The sequence below is a fragment of the Melospiza georgiana genome, chromosome 11 (genome assembly GCF_028018845.1).
Source record: "Melospiza georgiana isolate bMelGeo1 chromosome 11, bMelGeo1.pri, whole genome shotgun sequence".
Classification (NCBI taxonomy): domain Eukaryota; kingdom Metazoa; phylum Chordata; class Aves; order Passeriformes; family Passerellidae; genus Melospiza; species Melospiza georgiana.
In genome coordinates, this window is record NC_080440.1 from 17,165,503 (window position 1) to 17,188,095 (window position 22,593).

Genomic DNA, 22,593 nt, shown 5'->3' on the forward strand with positions numbered 1-22,593 from the left:
GTTGGTGACAGCTTGCAGGCGAGTTCCCCATCAGCAGGAGGGTGCTGCTTATTTCCCTGCCCAGCACACATTTTTAGCACTGCTGTTTCGGGTTTGAGTTTGTTTTTTTTTCCCCTAGATTGTTTTTCAGCGTCAGGGTTTCCTGTTACTGACACCAGATGTGCTGGAGACGAGCAGTGCAGAAATACAAGAAGGGAAGAGGATGAAAAAAAGCACCTCTTCTTGTGCCTATGTCATTTGGGCTGGCTGGATGTCACTTCTGGGCACCTTCACCACCTTTGATGTGGTGACAATACACAGTGGGCACACCATGTTGAAATGAAGCTTTGGGGTGAAGAACTGAGTACAGGTTGGTACCTCCTGAGCTGATGGTGTTTGGGGGTGATCAGCTGTTGATGGCTGTGGGGGGAGAGGGTGGAAGGGGCTCCAGGGGCCTCAGGAGCACTGATCTGGGGCTTCCCACTCAGGCAGGTCTCTCAGGGTCTGATCCCTGATCATCTGCTGCTGTTTTGGTTTTGGTGCACACGTGGCTTTGAGCAGGCAGCTGTGAGTACAGCATTAAGCCAGAAATTGCAAGAGCTTGTCCTCCAGCCTCCATGTAAGTAAGGCCACCACCCCCAGATGTGCCTGGTTAGTGTTGTGCGGGACAGGATGCTGTCCCTCTGAGCAGTGTGGAGTGGGGAGAGCTGTGTCTGGTGGTGAATCTTCTGTCCTCTTCCTGGCCTATTCCTCATGGCAGATGCCTGCCCTGAGCCTGTGTGTGACCAGTGTGTCTGTGTGTGTGTGTGTGTTCTGCTGTACATCCCTGTCTGTAGCTCATCCTGTGCACAGCAGTGTCTGGAGCTTGGGTCTTTGTGAATGTCCATGGCAGAAGCCACTAACTAAGAGGTTGGAAATAACTCCCAGAGGCATTTGCTGCACTCTCCATAGCCTTTAACACAGTCTGTTGGAAGGGCTGCTGCCTTTGTTTCAGGGTACATCCGGAGCAGGGCAGGCACAGAAACTCTGACCATTCCCTACATTTCACCCTCCAGGCTGTTCTTTGCACATACTACATGCCAGGCTTGCAGGCTAGCACGCCCTTGGGCTTGAGGAGACTGTCAGTTCATGGCTTGGTGATGGGCTGCTGTGCCCAGACACACTGCCTGCAGGCTGTCTGTCCCTCCTGCCCCGGGCTCCTTGGGCACAGCGCAGCCCCGTGTGCAGGGAGCCCTGCCCGCCTGTGCCCGGCCGTGCCGCCAGGCTGGCACCAGGGGTGCCCGCTGTGGTGTTTGGGAGCGGGCAGCAGGGCCGGCAGAGTGCCATCTTTGTGTGCCTGGCCAGGGACGCTGCGTTTCAGCATTTCATCATTCCTCTGCTCGCTGCCCTGACTCGCCGGCGCGTGAGAGCTGACGGGGCTTGCCCGGAGATCTCCTGTGGAAACATGCACGAGATCTCTGCACAGACAAGAGCTCTGCTCTGCAAAGGTGCACCAAGTCTTTATAGCACAGTTTGCTTCCTTAAAGGCCATTTGTTTAATGCTTACTTTAATGAGGATATTGGTAAATAAGCAATCAGGTAAGTGGGATTCCTCCTAACTCCTAAATATCTTCTTAACCAGAGTCAAGAATTGCACAGCAGTTACTTGAGCTTTCTGCACGCTGGGCTCAGTGGCATTAATATGCTGGTGGTGATTAATTACCGCAGCCCAGTGATGTGATTGTGTGCTTGAGCAATTGGATTAGATGCAGCTGGACAGAGACTTCACTTTCACTGGTTCTTGCTGAAGTGGTGTCGTAATCGGCCACAGAGGAAGAGTCATTTCTAGGACAGCCACCGTCCTCTGGCTGGGGTGCTTCCCCTGGCTCCACACCTGGGTCCTGATGGGCAGAAGGAAAGGTCTCTGGGAAAATGTGTGACTAGGAAAAGCTACTTTGTCCTGCTCTCAGTCTTTCCTTTCAGTCCCATCTTCTGCCTGCGCTGTTCAGCGTCCCTGGATAACAAAGGTACAGCCAGTCCTTACCGCGTCAGTGGGTGTCAGAGCTGCATGGAGAGGGAGCAAATTCCAGCATTGCCTTGACAAGTCAGCATCATATCAAATGCAGCATCATAACTTCACCAAGCAGGCCCAGTTCCATGGCTCTGTGAGGGGGTTTGGCGCTGGAGATCAGGAATCAACCTTGGCGCATGCAGCAAGCACTAGGACTGAAGCAGATGTTGATACTGACTTTGATGTTTCATCCAACACTCTGAAGGCTTGAACTTGAGACCAAAAGAGCTCTCACAGAATCACGAGAATAAAGAGAAAAGTCAGCTCTTTCAGAAGATCAGACAGAAGGAAACATCCTGAAATTCAGGACTAGCCTGAACCTTTGTGTTTGTTCTGCGAGACTGGGCAGTGCAGATCCTGCTGGAAGGAGGAGCACAGTGCCATGGAGAGAAGCTGGGGTGGTCTGGCCTTCCCTCATGACTGGGAAGTGCTGCCTAAGTCAGTCAGCTCTATGGCCTGATGCTTCCTAGAGATCAGCAGAGAACCGCCTGCAGAATTCCATCTGTTTGGGCCTTGGCCCTGTTTTGAATTTGTTGGAAACTGTGAAACACTGAGGATTTTGCTCCTGGAGGGCTCCAGTTCTGTGCCACTCACTGGTCACTGACAATGACCTAGAACATGGACCTTTCCAAATACAGCTGGGATGGTTTCTCAGCTGAGTCAGGGTTGTGCCCATGGTAGTGCCATGGTAGGTGGTGTGGGCTCTCAGACCAGAGGCACCAGGCAGGTGCCAGTGCTTATTCCAGCCTTGCTGCAGGTAACATTCACTCTTCTGCAGCTGCATCCAGACCCACAGTGCTGGTGGCCAGTAGACTTGCAGAGCAGCACTACTGGCGTTAGGCAGGGGATCTCCTATCCCAAAAGGTATTCACCTTGCACTGATAGTCCATGTGCCCTGCAGGGCAATGCCTTGTACAGCTCTGCTGATAGCTGCAACCACCCTGCTTTTCCTCCTTCACACACTGGGAGAGGCTGGCAGTGTTTCAGCTTCTGTCCATTGTGTGCTGAGGTGGAGCTGTGTTAAGAGGTGGTTTTTTTTTTTTTTTTTGGTGGCGCAAGTTTGTTCTCAGCTCTTCTGTTTGTTCTTTGTTATCAGCTACTGAATTCCTCCTGTACCTCCTGTGTGCTCCACTCCTATATGCTGAGCCTGTTCTTCCATATTTTCCCTAAAATGAAACTCTGAATTTGCAGCCTGCAAGTGTCACAGGAGCACATAATGGCCAGCTGCTGGGCCAGGGGGCACATATGGGGCAGTGTTTGTTGACTGCTTTGATAAGTATTTCTGAAATAGGTGATGACTTCATCTTCCTCTCCTGCTCGCCACAGATATCAAGAACCAGCTCCTTTCTGCCCAAATGCTCCTCTCCATCCAACAAAAACGCCCCAGGCTGGATCACATCATTTGGCTGAGCAGCACAGAGCTGTGCCACCCTCATGCACGAGCTGCACTGCAGTGTGACAGGGCAGGGGCTGGCCTGAAGCACCTCTCCAGGTGTTTTACAGCCTTGTGCAGTTGTACAGTGTGTGTCTGTCCCCTGCTCAGGTGTGGATGTTCAGTGCAGCAGTGAGGGGCAGCCATGAGGCTGCTGCCACAATCCTCCCCCAGCCACAGGTCTCTGATCCTGCCTGTGCTTGCCATCAGGGCTTTCCAACGAGCAGGCTTCAGGAGAAGTAGCTCAGGGACAAGGTGCCATCACTGCAGTCACCATGCTCCAGGCTCCATGGAGTGTGCAGGTAGTTCCTTCAGCTCTGTAAGGCACAGTGTGGGGACAGAGCCCCCTGATTTCCCACTGTGATGAGCAGTGACTTCCTCAGGACCTCTTGCAGGAGTCTGCATCATCTCTGTAGCTCATTCACATGGCCTGTTGGATATTCTCCACCAGACATCTACTGTGGTACTCATTTACCTGCTGAGATAACTCTGTGCTCATCTGAAATCAATTGCAGTGTGTCAGATCCTCCTCTGGCCGCACAGGGAGCTGGTAGGAGAGTTGTGCCCTACAGGGATTGTGACTTGTCCTTACCCAGCAGCCACTTCCTGAGGATAAACTCTGGCTCAGGCTCCTCTCTCTGGGTGAAGGCCATCCTGTGCTGGTGGTTTTTCACCCAGAGAGTGGTGGGGCACTGAATGGGCTCTCCAAGGGATGGTCACAGCCCCAAGGCTGACAGAGCTCAAGAGGCATTTTGCAAAGCTCTCATGGCACATGATGGGATTCTTGAGTGTCTTGTGCAGTGCCAGGAGTTAGACTTGATCATCCTGATGGGCCCCTTCCAGCTCAGCAGAGTATGGGTCTGTGTTCCTTTGCCTTTGGGAAGAGCCTGGCTTTGCTTTCCTTGTTGTTTCATCTGGTGTATTCCCCTCCCAGTCAGTTCAGACAGCTGGAAGCACAGGAGCAGCAGGGAGTGGCTTTTCTGTAGCACTGGCCTTCTTAGCAGCCATCCTCCCATCTGTCTTGTGGTTCCCAGCAGTGTTATCCTGCCTCTGCTGTCTCCTGTGCCTTTCACTTGAGACAGGTTCTCCACAGAGCAGCGGTCAGATCAGGTATCTGCCTGGTGGATCCTGTAGCCAGAGGTTATTGCATTCAGCTCCTCATTCCTCTGCCCACAGCCCTCTGTGCTGTGTCCTGGGCCTGTTACCTTGATATGGGAGGTGTCAGCCCTTCTCTGTGTGGGATTTATTGTGAAAGGCCCATGGAGGGGTGCAAATGTGCAGATCCTTACATGCTGCCTCTCAGCTTCCCTAGAGCTCAGGATTTAGGGTGAGCCACCAGACCTTATCTTTCCTGTTATTCCTAGAGCCTGCTGAGGTAGCCTTGGGCTTGGGTGCCTGCATGGGCACACCTCTGCCTGCTTCTGCAGGCCTCTGGTGGGCAGCACACCCTGCCTGGCCACAGCACAGCTGAGCCCTGTTGTGCTGCTCTGGGAGCTCTGCAAGGGCAAGAAGCAGTGGGAATTCCCTTCCCACACAGACTGGCTCCAGGCTCTCTTGGGACAGCCTGATGTGCATCATATGGTGCAGACAGAACAGGCTAAAATAAATCCAACTGGGAGCCAGTGGTTGGAAGCTGTGCTGATTTGCTCTGGGAATTTGGAGCCGCTTCTCTCTCAGCCTGGGAAAAAGGAGTTGGTTCAAGGCATTAGGGAACCCAATCTAATGTGCTCCTGGCATTGAACAATGTCTGCTTGGTCTGTGTGTCTGTCCTGCCATCCTGTGTAACCCACCATTCCGCTCATCAGTGCAGATCAGTTACCAGGGGCTGTGCTGGCTGCAAACTGCCATACCAGCACAACTTCCCTGGGGTCCCAAATGGCTCTGTCCTACTCCAGGGATCCATTGGTCTCCTGCAAGCAGTCTGTGAAGAGGAACATGGTGGCACAGATCTGTGACTGCCATGGCTGAAGGCAGTCTGGAGGGAGAAGTGGCTGGGGAAGCAAAGGAAACCATGGCCAAAGGAAGAGAGAGAAAGGGGATCCAGGGAAGCAGGGAGGTGGTAATGATGGGGATGAAGTGAAAGAACATAACAACAAAGTGAGGGAGAGCTGGAGATGTGTCTTGGCAGAGTGTGGGCACAGGTGAGCTGTGCAAGCAGGAGAGAGCTGGATAGAGTATAAACCACTGTGTGTGCATTGCTCACTCCAGTCTGACTTGAGCTAAACTCTGAGCACTCTAATACAAAAACTGGTAAACTCTGAGCACTCTAATACAAAAAGCTGGACCTGAGAGGAGACCTGGCTTGAAAACCAAGCCTCATGAGTCAGAGGAGTAGAAGCATCTGTCGTGTGTCAAGCCATTAGGATGGCAGCTTTGGACTTCCAAATGTTTCTTGGTATCTTTCCTACTGGGTAACTGGCATTTAAATCCACTGATATTCCAGCCTGGCTGCAGCTCGCCTTGAAAGGTCAACTATTGGTGTTGTGCTCAGTCTCAGCTTTGGTTGTATCTCCCTTGTCTGCCTACCTGTGACTATCCCAGGATGCTGTGCCTCTAGAGCAGCAGGAGCATGGCTGTGTGCTTGGAAAAGCAGGAGGATCTTGTTTCTTGGGAGATGCTGTATGTCAGAAGAAGAGCTGAGAGTGCTCTCTGATGGTTGTGGTAACTTGCAGTTAAATCAAAAGCTGAGGCACAGAGAATAACATGGCCAGTACCCTCTGCCTGTTGCGAGGTCACTGTGAGTTGGCTGGCTGGATTGGGTATCTGAATTAACGTGCTGATTGGATTTCCTGTGTCCAGCCAGGTTCCCAGGACTCCTAGGATGAGGCTGCTGTGAAGGACTGGTGGATCCCCTGCCCGTGCTGTGGTGCCTGCAGATTGCCCGCGATCCCCTTTCCAGCTGGAGCACCGTCACCAAGGCTGCTGGGAAGAATGACTGTTGGATGCCTACTGCAAGCCCCTGTCCTGGGGAGGACTTGGCTCCCTGTGCTGCTGCTGGCAGCCTCTGCTCACTGCCACTGGCCCAGCGAGCCGGCAGAGGTGGTTCGGGACTGGGAGAACCAGCTGGAGGCCTCCATGCACTCGGCGCTGTCGGAGCTGCGCGAGGCGGCGCCGGCCGTGGTGGGCATCCCCGACAGCTCCGCCGTGGTGGGACGCTACTTCAGAGTCTCCATCCCCACGGAGTTAATTGCTTCCAATGGAGAGGTTGTCCAGGTGAGAAACACCACTCCCCAAGGATTGGTTTTGGTTACGTTCATGCAGGATGGAGCGGGTCGGTGACAGTGTTCACAGGGGCCTTAGGATGAGGGAAGGGACAAGGATCTGACTCCATGTTTCAGAAGGCTGATTTATTATTTTATGATATATATTATATTAAAACTATACTAAAAGAACAGAAGAAAGGATTTCATCAGAAGGCTTGCTAAGAATAGAATAGAAAGAAAAATAACAAAGGCTTGTGGCTCAGCTCTCTGTCCAAGCTAGCTCACTGTGATTGGCTGTTAATTAGAAACAGCCAACATGGGCCAATCCCAGATGCACCTGTTGCATTCCACAGCAGCAGATAATCAATGTTTACATTTTGTTCCTGAGGCCTCCCAGCTTCTCAGGAGGAAAAATCCTAATAAAAGATTTTTCATAAAAGATGTCTGTGACACGGGTCACCCACTAACAGGCTGGGTCATGAGCCTGGATGGGAAGCAGCCTTACAGTTTTGTAGGACTACAGAAGGATTTTTATTAAAAATTAGTCTCATCTCATTGCAAAGTTTCTCTCTTCTGCAACAGAGAAGACTTCTCAGAGATGACTAATTGAGATTGTTGGCTGTATTTAAACTGTGAGATGCTCTGCCCCTGGAATGATGGGCACATCCATGAGGAGATCCTGCCGTGGGATCTGGGGAGCTGCAGATTCCCTGGGACTGCTGCTCAGGCTCAGGGAGTTTGCTTCACTGTGGTAACAAAACATTGCCAGACAAACAGACCCTGTCCTGCCAGCAGGGCTTTGGGCTGCCTGTGACACTGTCTGTCTTGACCTTGCCTCTAAGTCCCCTTGGGAAAGATGGTAGCCTTTCCCCTTATCTGAATTAAACTCATACAAGGCGCTGCAAGGACCTGAAAACTGAGTTTGGAATCAGTCCTGAGTGCAGGAGAGGGTTAGAATAGCCCAGAGGAAGGTAGGGACATGGCCAAACACAGGTGTGCTCATTGTTAGTCCTTTCCTGGAAAGGTTTGCTTGGATCACATGGAATTCAGAAAATTCTCTCCTTAAAAAGCAGAACTGCCTTCCAGTCTCAGGATTTCTTTTCAAAGAGCATTATAAAGCATTAGAAAAATACAAGCTTCTGGTGTGTCTTAGAAGATCAGAGGGAGATGGAGAGCAAGTCAAGAGCAAGTCTGACATCTCAGTTTCTCCTGGAAGGCAGGTTTGGTTTAGCTCTGTGTACAGTCCCACAGTTATCCCAATCCTGATACGTGATCCTGCTGGCTCCAGCAAGGATGCCAGACCACAATGTGCCAGGGTGGGCAGAAAATCTGAAGAATGCAGCTGTTATGGACAGAGGGTCAGACAGGGGGAGGAGGGCAGCGGGTGAGCCCCTGGCCAGAGGAGCCAGGGAAGGGGCCAGGCTGGGCTTGGTGCCTCTGTGCTGACCCATGGCCAAGGTCCCTGCCCAGCCTCACCCACCTGTACAGCACCAGGCTGCCAGAGCCTGTGGTGAGCCCCAGATCTCATGTTACAGAAATGATACCTTTGGGTTGGGATTTTGCATCCAAGTGGCTTGTTCTGGTGTTGTCTAATAGCTGTTTTGATGGCAAGAATAAGTGTCAGTATTTATATAACACCACAGCTTCCTCTGTCATCTTTTCCTGGCACAAAAGTCGTCTGTGATAGCTCAAGTAGCTGCAGGAAAATACTGATGGATTATTTCCACCCCACCTGATGGCTTCAAATTCTGCCTCTGCCATGTAGGTGTGAGGTGTATTGACCATCACCAACACTCCTGGAGAGCCTGGACAGGCCTGGGCTCAGCAGGACCCAGCAGCTGCTGGTTGTGTGAAGTCCAGCAAACTCTGGGAGCAGTTTTCATGCTTATCCCTGGGTTTATCCGAGTGCTTGTTGCATCTGTTCACCTTGAAATTGATTTTAAAAGTGCAGCAGGCTCTCACCGAGCTGCTGTCTCTGGAAGGGCTCTGCTTGCAGAGAATGCATGCTGGCTGCTGAGCACAGCTGACCTTTGCTATGGGGATTTGATCCCTGGCTAGTGAGAACTGCGTGGGCAATTTTGGGTGCTAGGATGCATTTTTATTTTACTGGTAAGTTTCTGGGCAAATTGCTCTGGTCTTTTTCTCAGGCTGCCTGGCATTTCTCAGCTGAAGCAGTAAAAGCATAATACTTGTGAATCTTAGTCTCTGGTGTACTTAAACCCTGCTAAGAAAGAATAAGGACTTCTGTGTCTTCTGAGATGGAGCAGGGTTTACAGTGAGATGTAGTTACCTGTATTTTCTCCTCTTTAATTTCAAAGAAATTGTCTACAATATTTTATTTTTAAAAAATTGCTGACAGTTCCTGTCCCCATACTCCCACTGGAGCCTGGAGAAAGTGTGATTGCTTAATTTCTAGATGATTCCCACTGATTATTTCAAGGATTGTGGTGGGGATCGCCTTGAAGCTCCTTCTCAGATCCTCTCCCTGCTTGTTAGCAGATTCCAGCCAGCTGTAGACAAAATACTTTTATCTGCAAGCTGGGCTGTGGGATGGAAACAACGTCAGGCATGTGCAGTGTGGGGAGGAGTGCCCCGCAGGCATGCACTCCTGCACAGTCAGGTATGTGCTCCTGGAGCAGCCCCCAGCCTTTCCCTGCCACCCCCAGAGCTGCTGAGCAACAGGTGAGAGTTCTATGGCTAAGGACAAAAGCAACTTTATTTGAATGTGCTCAAGCTGCAGAGAAAAGAAGTAAAAAACTACCACGTGTCTGAAATTCAGAGTCTGTTTTCATGTTGCTCAGGGCCAGCTGCCTGCAAGGCACTGGGGCTGTGGTAACACCCTTTCCCTGTGCCTTGTGTTCCCAAGCAAGTGCCTTGGTCAGGCAGTATCATGGCCTCTGAAAAGCAGCTGGAGCTTGAAGGTATTCCAGCTGTTGGGTTTGGCAGGAGGTCAGTCCAGATGTTGTCCTCTCGCTTCCTCACTACAGCAGGGCTTCTGGCTGTGAGACTGCTCTCCTGCTGTCTGGACGTGGCTGGGAATTCAAATTCCTTGCTGTGGCTTCCTAAAAGACATCTTGCAGCCCTTTTCTGTCACATCTGACACCAAAACATTGGTATTTTTAAGAGGTTTGGGTTAAAACAGCCAATTTCCCCATATCCTACAGCCCCCTTGCCATACAGACAATGTATGGGTGGGTTGCCACTGGCTCCTGCTGCCTCCTGGCAGATGCTGGCTAGGACAGAGTAAACATGGGCATTAGTGCTGGTACCTTCACCAGTCATCATCTCCTTAACCCCATTTCCATGAGGGCTGTGTGGAGTGTGACCTGTTACCTCTCAGCTGTGTCCTGTCAGAGAACAGATCAGGCTCCGGTCAAAGACCAGTTGGATTTCCTGTTCCTGCCACTTCCATTTGAAGCTGCTCCAGAATTTGGCTGCTCTGATTAAAAATGCAGCTTCTAGCCTAAATTTAGAGATGGCTAGAAATATTTATATGTGCTGCCCTTTAGCCTAAATCAATTCTACCTTCATAATATTTACTTCCCTTATGTATTTATAGGTGACAGGCATATTCCCCATCTTGATTTTATTAGGTTAAACAAGCCAACCTCTTTAGTCTTTCTCATAAAATAAGCTTTCTTTCCTTCCCCTAAACTTTGCAGCTGTCTTCTGCACCTCCTCCAGCTTGAGTTTATTTTTCTTATGTTTGCATGACCACAGTGTTACAAAACATTCCAGATGAAATTTTACCATAACCTTTTATAAAAGCATCAAACTTCCTTTTCTCTTCTATAAATAACTTTGTTTGATATATCCTACAATCGTTTGCTTTTCCATGTCTGCTTTGCTTTGGTTTGGACATCTTCCTATCAGCTGAAATATCCTGGTCTGTAGTTTTTGCTGCTTCCAGTTGTTGAGTCCCAGAAGAGGACAAAAGGTGAGGTGCATGACTTGGTGTGGTGGCTGCTGCCACCACAGACATGGGTCTGCACTCATCCCACCAGCCAGGGTATGCTGTCCCCACAAGGGGAATTGAGCCCTTGCACAACCTGATATCCTAAATGCATATATCCACAATACACAGAGACACTATTAAATAACTTTTATTTCAAGATGGCTCTATAAAGCATGCTGGAAGGAGAGAAACTCCTGGTGTGTACTGCTTCCCAAGGCACATCCCTGCCAGAGCAGAGATTTGCTGTGTCTTCCTTGGAGGTCGTGCAAAGCTGCTGACCTGCCTTCAGTCCTTCAGTCCTGAGAGTGTTCACTGTGGGATGGGTTTGTAGCCAGTGCTGAGGAGCTCAGGTGAGCACAGATGAGCATTCCCAGCTGTGTCTTAGCCCCTCATTCTTTTTTGGTTTGAAGTGCATGGTTTCCACAGGGCTTTGTTGGGAAGACAGGTAAAACGCACAGCAGAGGCCCTGAGAAGCTGTCTCTGTAAGCAAACACAGCTGGTGGGAAAGTGATTAGAACAGAATTCACTCAGATTAATTGCACAGTGCAGCTATGGAGCGGGTTTGGAGGTTATCAGAGACTGGATATCCATCTGGGAAAAAGGGAGTCTTGCTTTCATAGAATCACAGAGTTGTTTGGGTTGGAAAATACCTTTTAGATTATCCAGCCCAACCATTAACCCAGCACTGCCAAGTCCACCACTAAACTTTCCAGGCAGGAGGCTGAGTTTCCAATGGTTGTTCTATTTGCCATCTGCTGAAGCAGCTTTTATTGAACAGCTTTGCTCTCATCAGATGTCAGGGACCTTGATTTATAAACAGGATCCACAGAGATTGGGTTGCAGGAGTCCTGACATGGGTATCTGCTGTCAGGGCTGTGCTGCTCACCTCAGTCCTGCTCCAACCCCAAAGCCAAGGGCTGGATGTTGCCAGCCAGCCTCAGTGCCAGGACACACTTGCTTTCAGGGAAGAAAACCACAAAATACTGATGTTTGGGTTTTTTCTCCTCTTGCAATGATCTTTATTTCAAAGCATTTTAACTGAATGTGAGATTTATTAAAGTGGCATTTCTCAAAGGAAGAAGAGAAGCAAAGAGCACTCCCGAGGGGCTGTGTCATCAAGCTGGGTATCTTAAAAGGCTCTCTCTGTCAAGGCATTTGAGCTTCACCTCCTCCCTGGGGTCCCTGGTTTCCTTGGACTAACTGGGAGGTGCAGCAACAGCCGCTATTTACAGGCAGCACACGGGGATAAATGGCAGTGCCTGGAACAGGTCCAGGCAAAGGAAGATTTGGGCAGGGTTTTGCTTGGTTGCCACGCTGCAATCTGAGTGATAAGATGAGCTGATAAGATTCCTGGGGGGAGGCTGAGGGGGCTTATCTTTTTCCTGCAGGGAGTGACCGAGTCAGAGAATTTGGCATTTTCAGTGCACGCTTAGTAACAAACTCTGAATTTGGAGGAGTGGAAAATGTGACTCGATCTAATTATAAACTGGCTTTTCAGACGGGCTGGGAGGTTCCTTGTTTTGTCCTGCTCTTACAGGTTGTTGCTTTGAGCATCCAAGGAGACAGAGGAATGTGACAATAATGAGAATCCTGCGAAGGAGCAGACCTGAGGCTGCAAGATCTGGTCTGCCTTTCCTTGCCACGCTCTTGAAAGCCAGCTTTCCAGCAATCTGCTGATGGGAGGAATAAATTGCCAGGGCTGGTTAGCTGTGCGGTGGCAGCACTAAACCCCCAGCACTTGGCATCCCAGCTCTGTGGTATTTTTGCTTCCCTTTGGCCTTTCGCTTATAAAAAGTGGCGCTGAAAGAAGAGCCCGACCAAACTTTTTTTTTTTAAAGCTGCTTGAGGCTTTTGCTGCCCCGTGCTCGCCCCCTGGGCAAGGGACAGAGCGGGTTGTGGGCAGCCCGTGCTGACCCCAGCCCTGGCGCGGGCGGGCTGCGCCTGCCCGCTCCAACAATAAGGCCAAACAAATCCTTCCAAGCTGCTTGCATGGGCCGATGAAAGGAGGATTTCTTGGGACACTCAATGTTTTGTAGTGACCTCCCAGTGAAACAGCTGTTGTGTTCCCTTGCCCAGGCAGAGTGGGACGCTGAATGGTGTCCTTATAGCCAGCACAGAGGCGCAGCTGGAAAAGAAGCCGTCATGGAAGGGGTATGCGAGGGTGGCATGAGCTGGGCGTAGCTGCTCAGCCTGCACCTTTGCAGAGCCGTTTCACTGATGGTAAAGGAGCTGCTCAGACAAAGCCCAGCTCCTGTGGAGGGCAGGCTGAGCCCACATCCACATAGGAGGGGGCTGCTTTCTGTGCGTGAGGCTTCACTCGCTCCTTGAATGGCTGGAAAATGCAGATTAGCAGGAGACATGTAAACTTCCCATTCAGGTTGTCATGAGCACATAAAAGTAGAGCAGCTACTTTGAGTAGCTTTGCTGCTGGTCCTTGAGAGGTTGAGGTTTGAACTTGAAGATGAGGGCCAGGACCAGTGATGTGGCCTCTTCAGGCCTTATTCCCCCTTAGCTCAGCTTTCTGGGTTGGGTTTGATTTGTTTTTCTAAAGCAGCAGCTTCAGTGCATGGAGACATACAAGAGGGGCTTTGCAGGGCTTTGGCTGGGACCAGAATGTGGGGTTAGCTCAAGCATCCTGACCTGCCTGTGCACAAAGGAAGCACCAATTACTGGCTGTTCTTGTGTAGCTTTTGGTCTCTGGGCAGAGGTGGTGAGCTCCTGCTGGTAATGAAGGCTCAGGTCACCGAGGCTGACGTACTTCTGAGAGCCAGTCCAGTCTCTGGGCTGTTTTTAGACTTCCAGGGGCAGAGACATCTGCATGAGATGTCCTGTGCTTGTTTTGTCCGTGAGTTCCTGGGTCTTTTGTGCAAGGTACACAGCAGCCCAGAGGAGCCGTGTCTGCTGAGGATACCCAAAAACCTTGGCAGGTAAGGCAGTCTCCTCCACAGGGAAGCATCTGTGTTGCAAGTCCTTCCTGCTCGCTGTGCCAAGCACAACTTTCCTGTCTCCAGCCTGAGCTGTCCCATAGCACAGCCCTGCAGCAGCACAGTAGGCTGTGCCCAGTGAGCAGAAGGCTCTGAGAGGTGCCCATCCTCCTTGCACCACTGTTTTCTGGGCCTTGTGTTTCTGGATATGGTCTTCTGGTGTCCTAATTTGCAGTTGTGTTGTGTTTGACCAAAGGAGGTGCCAAGTAAGGTTGGAGGCTCCTTCACAGGACCTCTTCTGGATGCACACAGGCCAACCTCCCTGGCAGGACTGTTCCTTGGGGCCAAAGCCCCACAGCTTCATAGGATCACAGGGTATTCACAGTTGGAAGGGACCCACAAGGACCACCAAGTCCAAGCCCTGGCCCAGCACAGAACAACATGAAGAGTTGCCATGTGTCTAAAAGCTTTGTCCACCGTGTCCAAACACTTGAACTCTGGCAGGCTCTGGCAGCTGTGTGCTGAGGGCTGTCCAGCCCCTGCCTTGCACCATCACATTCCATTCCAGCCTCTGGGACCTGCCTGGGGCTGTGGTTCCTGGACAGCTTGGTGTGCAGGCACAGTGCAGCCTTTGTGCCAGCTGAGGAGAGCACCTGATGGATCCACAGGCAGAACCTGCCTCCCAAAACAAGGACTGTCCTGTGAGCTGGAGCCTGCAGGCCCCATGCCCATCACTTCTGACTCCTGTGCTCCTTGCAGTGCCCACAGTTCCAGCAGCACTGGGGTGGCTCTGAAGCCAGTGTCCCTCCCCCAGTTTGTGTGGGACAAGGCAATGAGAATCTGCCTGCCCATGGATCTCATTGGGGCTGAGGTTGCCTGTTGCTTCTGCTGCCAGCACTGCCCATGCTGCAGCACTAGCAGGGGAGTTAAGATAAAGCTTGGGCTTAGGCAAACAGCTTAGGCTTGACTCTTTCTCTGCAGTTATATTTGCATTTGAATTGCCTTTGAATTTCCATTTTCCTCCCCTGCCTGCTGGTTAATTGCTTGCAGGAGCCTGAGCCTGCAGACTTGGTGTGACTGGCTGGGTCAGTCATTTGGGCTCAGCTCAGCTCAGTTCACCTTCTGGAGGGCCCAGCTGGGATATTCCTCATTGCTGGCCATGTGTGTTGGGGTGATGATGCTGAGGGAGCCTGGCTACAGTAAATTGCCATCAGTAATTGCACCCCAGATAAAACCCTGGCACAGTGTCTGTCTCTCAGCAGCTGCTGAACACAGGGAGGGGAAGGGGCAGTGGGAGATCTGGCAGAGCTGCAGGATGTCCATGCTGACCCTGCCCAAAAACAGTCATCAGGGGGGTTTTAGGACTCATTTGAAAGGAGCTGACTCCCAGCTGCTGCTGCTCCCTGTGTGAGGGTCTGTCGGCACAGACAGGGCAGATCCCACTGGGTACTTCCAGGACTGGGAAGATTTCATAGTGGTGTGCCATAGTGGAGACCTGTGGCAGGATCCTATGGTTCCTGTCTCCTGGCGAAGGGCTCACTGCCTTCTCTTCAGGGGATTCATCAGAAGGAGGAGGACTAAATACCTGGAGGATTAAAGGGCCCTCTTGTAAGTAAGAATGCAGTTTTTGACTGAATTCCCTCGAGGCAGCAGTTTTGCTCACTGCTCCTTTGCTTATCTTTGTCTTGTTGGCTACAGGGCTTTAAGATCCAAGTTTAAAAAAACAAGTCAAACTGAGCTATCTTCTTTCATGAGCTGACTGCTCTTGGCTGGCCTAAAAATAACAGGCCATGTCTATCTGAAAGGATTTTGTGAACAAGGTCTTCAAAACCAGCCAGACCACTCACTGTATGTATTTTAAATCACAATCATGGCTTATTTTTTAATGGTCTTCGATACACTGCCAGGCTTGTGTAATCTTTAGCCAATAAGCATTCATTTACAATTATCTCAAATAATGAGAAAACAAAGACAGCCATTTTTTTTAAACTTGGGCAATGGAAGAGTTATTTTGAAACCAGACCCCTTGAGGGAAATGGCAGGGCTTAAGGCTGATACTTATTGCATACATAGAAAAGTGGAAAACTTTTAACATGAAAACTAGAGATCCCAAATCATTAACTATATGTAGCCTTAACAAATACCCTTTGAAGCAATATTTGAAGGAAACATTACTGGAACAGAGTCCAGGTCTCCCTCCTCACAGTTCACAGCCCTGCAAAAACAGCAGTGACGTGGACAGGACAGACCCACACCAAGGCTGGTCAGCATTTGTTTAGGAGCAAGTATTTTTATCCATCATGCTAACAACTTTTTTTATCCATTCTAATCTTTCTGGGCTCTTCCTTTGTCACATGAACATGGATGATTTCTGCTATCAGGTCAGTAGCTGTGTTTAAAGCAGTGCAGAGAAATGGCATGCTTGTGACTTGTTGCCTTCTCCAAGATTTCCCAGTGGAGGCACAGGCTTCATAGGAGTAATCCACATAAATTTGATTTTCTTAATCATCTCTTGCAGAGCCTTTAGAAACAGTCCACATCTCCTCACAGGCTGAATACAGCTGAACTAGCTCAGCTCTTTTTAAATCAAGTTTAAGTGGGTTTATAAATGTTTTGCAACTGTCGCATCCCTGCTAGAACAAGTCATCCCAGTCAGTGATTGCTTGGCCTGCTTTTGTTTTTCAGGAGAGCCTAGTTTTTTGTGTGAATCTGTCTGGCTGCAGTTTCCTTTTCTAGCACGGGCCCTACATGTGAACTGTAGGTTAAAAATGGTTTTCCAAGCAGGAAATGCTCAGATTGGCCTGTGCCTCCCTCACCTTCATTTCTGCATGTGGGGTCAGGCACCTCTCTGAAGTGAGTTTGGCTGTCAGAAGTAGGAGCAGAGATGTCTGAAGGAAGAATCACCTTGTGGCATGAGACTGGGTAAAATACTGCTGCTTGTAGGTTTTCTCCTCAAGTCATAGCAGTGCCCAGGGGGAGGCAGCAGCAGAGAACTCCAGCTCTCAGGAAAGCTCTGTGGAGTGTGTGATCCTGTAATTAAGGGCTTTTGCAGAGTGCACAGAAGGGGAAGATTTGTTCCAAATGTAGCCTAAAATTACACACTCAGAGTGAATTTAACCACTCACTATTAAAGTTTTTATTCTTCTTGATTGTGTAAGCCTCAATAATGCTGTGGCTTTGTCCTGGCTCCCCCTGTTTCTGTTCCTTATGTGTGCCCAGCCCAGCCCTCCTCCACAGTGGGCAGGTTAGTGGCTAATTTTGGCACAAGAGGATAAAGAGTGGAACCATTCAGCTCCTGCTACTGTAAATGCTTTATTGCACTGAGCATTGTCCTGGCATCTCAGTTTTTAGAGGGTGGGGTGAAATCACACTTTTTTAAAGGAAGATGGGGGCAGGTCAGTGCTTCTGGCTGGGCAGGAGCAGACCCTGCCTTTGTTCCCTTTTGGAAGAAGAAATGCCAAGGAAGGACAATTCGTTCCTTTGTTCCTGCATGAGCAAGGCTTGGCTCCCTGTGCCCAGCTCAGGTGAAGGGCTGCCTTTCCTTTGGGATGTCTGGGCTAAAAGCAGCTCCTGTTCTTGCAGTGGAGGAGGAGAGAACACAGCCACAGCCCTGCCAAAACGCCCTGTCCTCTGCCAGACACGTGGGTACAGCAAGGCCAGGGGAAGGATGCTCACATGTTGGTGCATGGTGGCCTATATGGAGGGACAGGGCCCTTGGGACAGCTTCCTCCAGCTGCTGTAAGCAGGAATCTGAACTCTCTGCTCTGGGATGTTGCTGGTGAGGAGTTAACTAAAGCTGTGCTGAGAGCTTTAAACTCTGCTCTATAAGCTGTGCCCAGCGTGTGGCTCATGCTGTGCTCTCCAGCTTGTCCAGGCTGGCTGAAACCCTCTGCAGCTCTTGCACAAAAGCTTTTTGTGCTGCTCTTGCCAAAAGACTTTTGGGTCCTGCGTTATTCTGGCAGAGCTGTGCACCCAGACCCTTCAGAGTGCTGGAACCCACAGCGTGGGGGTGAGCCCCAGGTGCTGCCTGCATCCTGCCTGCACCCAGCACTCACAGTGTGCCCATCCGGGGGCTTTCCCCAGCAGGACCTGCAGTCCAGGGCTCACTGCAGTCCAGCCCTGGCTCTGCACCTGCTGCTGGATGCAGGGATGCTCCTGCCAGGCAGGTTTCCTTGCAAAGCTCCTCTCCCAGCTTTGCATTTGGGTAAATTATGAAATATGTATAAGCTTTACAGAACTGCAGAGAACCAAAGCACCCTTTCAGGAAGAGAGCTAAGCCTGGCTCTGTGTTGGACTGCAGTGAGCCCAGACCCAGGACCAGGCTGCTAAATGTGTCTCCATGAGCCCCAAAGCATCCTGTTTGCTCTGAGTGTCAGGGACATGCCTCGTGGAGTTCTGGAAAGCCCAGCCAGCACACTTGCCAAACGCCCCCGGGCCTGGGAGGTGGTGAAGCTCGGGTTACTCACTCAGGAGTACCTGCACCCCGGGAAATGTCACAGCCCACCGAGCTGGCAGCCTCGCCCTTCCAGAGCACAGCCTGAGCGGCTCCGCTGTGTAGAGCAGAGGGATGCCAGCTGCTGGGAACTGGGGTTTGCACCCGCCTCAGCTACAACCCAGGGCAGGAGACAGAGTCCCATGGGCTGAAGGAGGTAGTAAAGAGTGTGCTGGAGTCCTGAGGTGCCTGTGTTCTGAGACAAAGCCTTCCCTTGCAGCAGCAAGTTACTATGTGAAAGTGAAATGCTTCATTTTTTAGCCAGCCTGGGGGTGAAGCCAGGCTGCCATGCTGTCCTGTGTCATGTCTAGCAATTCCTCAGCCCATGTGCCACATCCCTGCCTGCCCATGCTGGCCCTTACCCTGGGTCTGCTCCCTTCCTTTATCCTCAGCTGCAGTTCCTCTGGCAGAGCAGGACAACACCAGGTAGCTCTCAGGATTTCCTGCTGCTTGTTGAGAGCTGCTGTGCTCCAGCCAGGCCGGGGACTCAGAACCATAGCTGGCCAGCTTCCAGCCCCTCTGGGTCATCCTGGCTCTGGGGACAGTGAGACAAGCTGAAAATAAGTGGAAAAAATACATGTTCTGCTGAACTTGATGTGTGTAGGGTGGGCAGGGTGTGATGGGGTTCAGAGAAGGAGCAAGATGGCCAAGCTGGGAGAGGAAGGAGTGGGAAGGGGGCAGTTGTTAGATCAGCTCTGCTGTACAGCATAACTTCACCCTCAGCTTTGTCACTGTCCCCATGACGTAAACTCCCCGTCTGCCCTCAGAGAAAATGAACCACTTGTGCTTGGCAGTTGCACAGCAAGTGTTGGAGCACTTGCAGGCCAGGGGGCCTTGTGGGGCTTTATGACCTCTTGTGGCTCCTTAAGCCCTTTGGGTCCGGTGCCCCCTGCAGAGCTCATCCTTGCCAACATGTGGAGAGGCGGCAACGGCTGCCATGCTCTGGCCAGGATGTTCCTTCCCCAGTTGTTACACCTCAGATTTTTTTCTTTAGTCCTTGAAATTAAGCATTACTGCTGATAGAACCTGTCCTCATGCTGTACTTCTAAAAGCCTTTTTTTTGTTTGTTTGTTTGGTAGATCTCGGAAGCTGGGAAGGACTCCTTGCCTTCTTGGTTGCACTGGAATGCAGAGAGCAGCTCCCTGGAAGGGCTGCCCCTTGACACAGACAAGGGTGTCCACTACATCTCAGTGACCACTCTGCAGCCCTTCCCCAATGGGAGCTATGTGCCACAAACCACGAACGTCTTCTCCGTGGAGGTCCACCAGGAGGACCACAACGAGCCTCAGTCGGTGCGAGCGGCCGTGCAGGACACGAGTGACACGGCGCCCTTTGTGTGCGGCTCGGAAGAGCCAGTCACCATCCTGACTGTCATTCTGGATGCCGACTTAACAAAAATGACACCAAAGCAGAGGATTGAACTCTTAAACAGAATGAGAAGCTTTTCAGAGGTGGAACTTCACAACATGAAGTTGGTTCCTGTTGTAAATAACAGACTCTTTGACATGTCGGCCTTCATGGCTGGACCAGGAAATGCAAAGAAGGTGGTGGAAAACGGGGCCTTACTCTCATGGAAACTGGGATGTTCCCTGAGCCAAAACAGCGTCCCCAACATCAGCAAGGTGGAGGCTCCAGCTAAGGAAGGAACCATGTCTGCCCGCCTTGGCTACCCTGTTGTTGGCTGGCACATTGCAAACAAGAAACCTCACCTCCCAAAGAGGATGCGGCGGCAGATCAACGCCACCCCCACGCCTCTGACTGCCATCGGGCCGCCCACCACTGCCGCACAAGAGCCACCCACCAGGATTGTCCCCACGCCGACGTCGCCCGCCATCGCGCCTCCCACAGAGACAACGGCACCCCCTGTCCGGGAGCCCATCCCGCTGCCGAGGAAGCCGACGGTCACCATCAGAACCAGAGGCCCCATTGTCCAGACGCCCACGCTGGGGCCAATCCAGCCAACCAGGGTGGCAGAAGGCACGGGCACTGCCACCGTGCCGATTCGCCCCACCATGCCTGGGTACGTAGAGCCCACAGCAGTGATCACACCGCCCTCAACGACCACCAAGAAGCCGAGAGTCTCCACCCTGAAGCCAGCCACCCCGTCCACGACAGATTCCTCCACGGCAGTAACACGAAGGCCCACTCGCAGGCCCAAAACGCCCCGTCCAACAAAGCCCCCCAGCACAACCAGATCGCCCATCTCCAAGCTGACAACGGCCTCTCCGCCGTCCCGCGTGCGCACCACCGCCAGCGGGCTGCCCCGGCCCTGGGAGCCCAACGAGCCGCCCAAGCTCACTAACCACATCGACAGGGTCGATGCGTGGGAGGGCACCTACTTCGAGGTTAAGATACCGTCAGATACCTTCTACGACAAGGAGGACACCACCACTGACAAGCTGCAGCTGACCTTGAAGCTGAAGGAGCAGCAGATGATCGAGGAGAATTCATGGGTGCAGTTCAACAGCACCAGCCAGCTCATGTATGGCATGCCAGACCACAACCACATTGGGAAGCACGAGTACTTCATGTATGCCACCGACAAGGGCGGGCTTTTTGCCGTGGATGCCTTTGAAATCCATGTCCACAAGCGCCCACATGGGGACAAGGCTCCGGTGAAGTTCAAGGCCAGGCTGGAAGGGGACCATAATGCAGTGGTGAATGACATCCATAAGAAGATCATGCTGGTGAAGAAGCTGGCTCTGGCATTCGGCGACAGGAACAGCAGCACAATCACAGTGCAGGACATCGCCAAAGGCTCCATCGTAGTGGAGTGGACCAACAACACACTGCCCCTGGAGCCTTGCCCTCGGGAGCAGATCCGGACTTTGAGCAAAAAAATTGCGGACGACTCCGGCAGGCCGAGCCCAGCTTTCTCCAATGTCCTGCAGCCCGAGTTCAAGCCTCTGAATGTGTCTGTGGTTGGTTCCGGCAGCTGCAGGCACATCCAGTTTGTCCCCGTGACCAAGGACGGCAGGGTGATCTCAGAGGCCACGCCAACGGTGGCAGCAGGCAAAGACCCCGAGAAGAGCAGCGAGGACGATGTGTACCTGCACACCGTCATCCCTGCCGTGGTGGTGGCCGCCATCCTGCTCGTGGCCGGCATCATCGCCATGATCTGCTACCGCAAGAAGAGGAAAGGCAAGCTGACCATCGAAGACCAGGCCACCTTCATTAAGAAAGGCGTGCCCATCATCTTCGCCGACGAGCTGGACGACTCCAAGCCCCCACCGTCCTCCAGCATGCCCCTCATCCTCCAGGAGGAGAAAGCCCCACTGCCCCCTCCAGAGTACCCCAACCAGAGCATGCCGGAGACCACGCCGCTGAACCAGGACACCATCGGGGAGTACACTCCGCTGCGGGACGAGGACCCCAACGCGCCGCCCTACCAGCCTCCCCCCCCCTTCACCGCCCCCATGGAGGGGAAAGGCTCCCGCCCGAAGAACATGACCCCGTACAGGTCCCCACCGCCCTACGTGCCCCCTTAACAATCGGGAGGCTCTCGGGGGAGAAGGGGCCTCCAGCTCCACACCGGTGCTGTCTGTGGGCCGGCAGCCCCCTCGCCAGCCGGGAACACGAAAGCCCAGCCCGCTCCCCAGCAGGCTCTCCCCGGCTGCGCCCGCCGCACCGCAGCGCTCGCGGGACTCGGGGGGGACACTTGTTTTATTTTTGCCTAACAAGCTTTGGTTTTATTTTATTCATAGAAAAAAAAAAAATTCTCGGCTCCAAGACGCCTTCCCGGCGGCTGGGCTTCGGCCGGGGCCGGGCGGTGGGCAGGGAGGGGGGTCGGGACGGGTCGGGCCGGGCCGGGTCGGGAGGAGCAGGCAGCACTGGGGTAGCACTCTGGGTCTCCGCTGTTTGCCTTTAACACTAACTGTACTGTTTTTTCTATTCACGTGTGTCTAGCTACAGGACGTAACATGAAAGGTAGCCTAAAAATAATTAAATTCAAGGGACTTTCTGAAGTCGATGGTTTAAGTTTTTACATTTAATCTGCTGTTTACCTAAACTGGGATGTGTAGTTTTTGGGGAGGGGGAGGGCAGTGCTGTGCTGCAGGCGAGCTCCACGGGCTGGTCAGCAGGGCCAGCCAGCCCCTTCCTCCTCCTCTTGGGGTGGATCAGCTTCTTGGTTTGGGGTTTGATTCTTTTATCATTTTTATTTTATTTTTAATCAAAGAAATCCTATCTTTCTCACGCATCATAAAATAGTCATGAGTTGGGTCAGCCTGGCCTGGGGTGCCCATGGCTGAGCAGGGTAGGGAATGCTCACGGAAGGATGAGCCGAGCCCTGTGCCACGACCAACTTCTCTGCTTCCCAGCGAGCACCAGGGTTGGGGGGGTCGATTTGAAGCAAAAACCCCTCCCCGTGGGGTGTTTTGATGAGAGTAGGGTGTGTTCTGTGTCCCAGCTGCTTCCTGGGACTGTGCAGGAATGGCCTCGCTGGCCTCACGCTGGCACTCCAGCCTGGACACTGTTGGAAAAGATAAAAAAGTTAAAAAAAAAATAATAAAAAGAAAAAGAAAAGAAAAAAAGAGCGCCAGGAATAGTTAATAGTTAA

The 22,593-nt window shown here is 51.9% G+C and overlaps 1 protein-coding gene across 1 annotated transcript in view; it reads left to right on the plus strand.

Moving 5' to 3' along the window:
* Window positions 1-21,804, plus strand: part of DAG1 (dystroglycan 1) — a 49,978-nt gene extending 28,174 nt beyond the window's left edge. Inside the window, exons 2-3 of the mRNA XM_058031919.1 lie at window positions 6,261-6,674; window positions 19,115-21,804. Of these exons, the coding sequence (XP_057887902.1) occupies window positions 6,393-6,674; window positions 19,115-21,523 (2,691 nt within the window). The 5' untranslated portion in view covers window positions 6,261-6,392 and the 3' untranslated portion in view covers window positions 21,524-21,804. The remainder of the gene's footprint in view (window positions 1-6,260; window positions 6,675-19,114) is intronic.
* The last annotated feature ends 789 nt before the right edge of the window (window positions 21,805-22,593 follow it).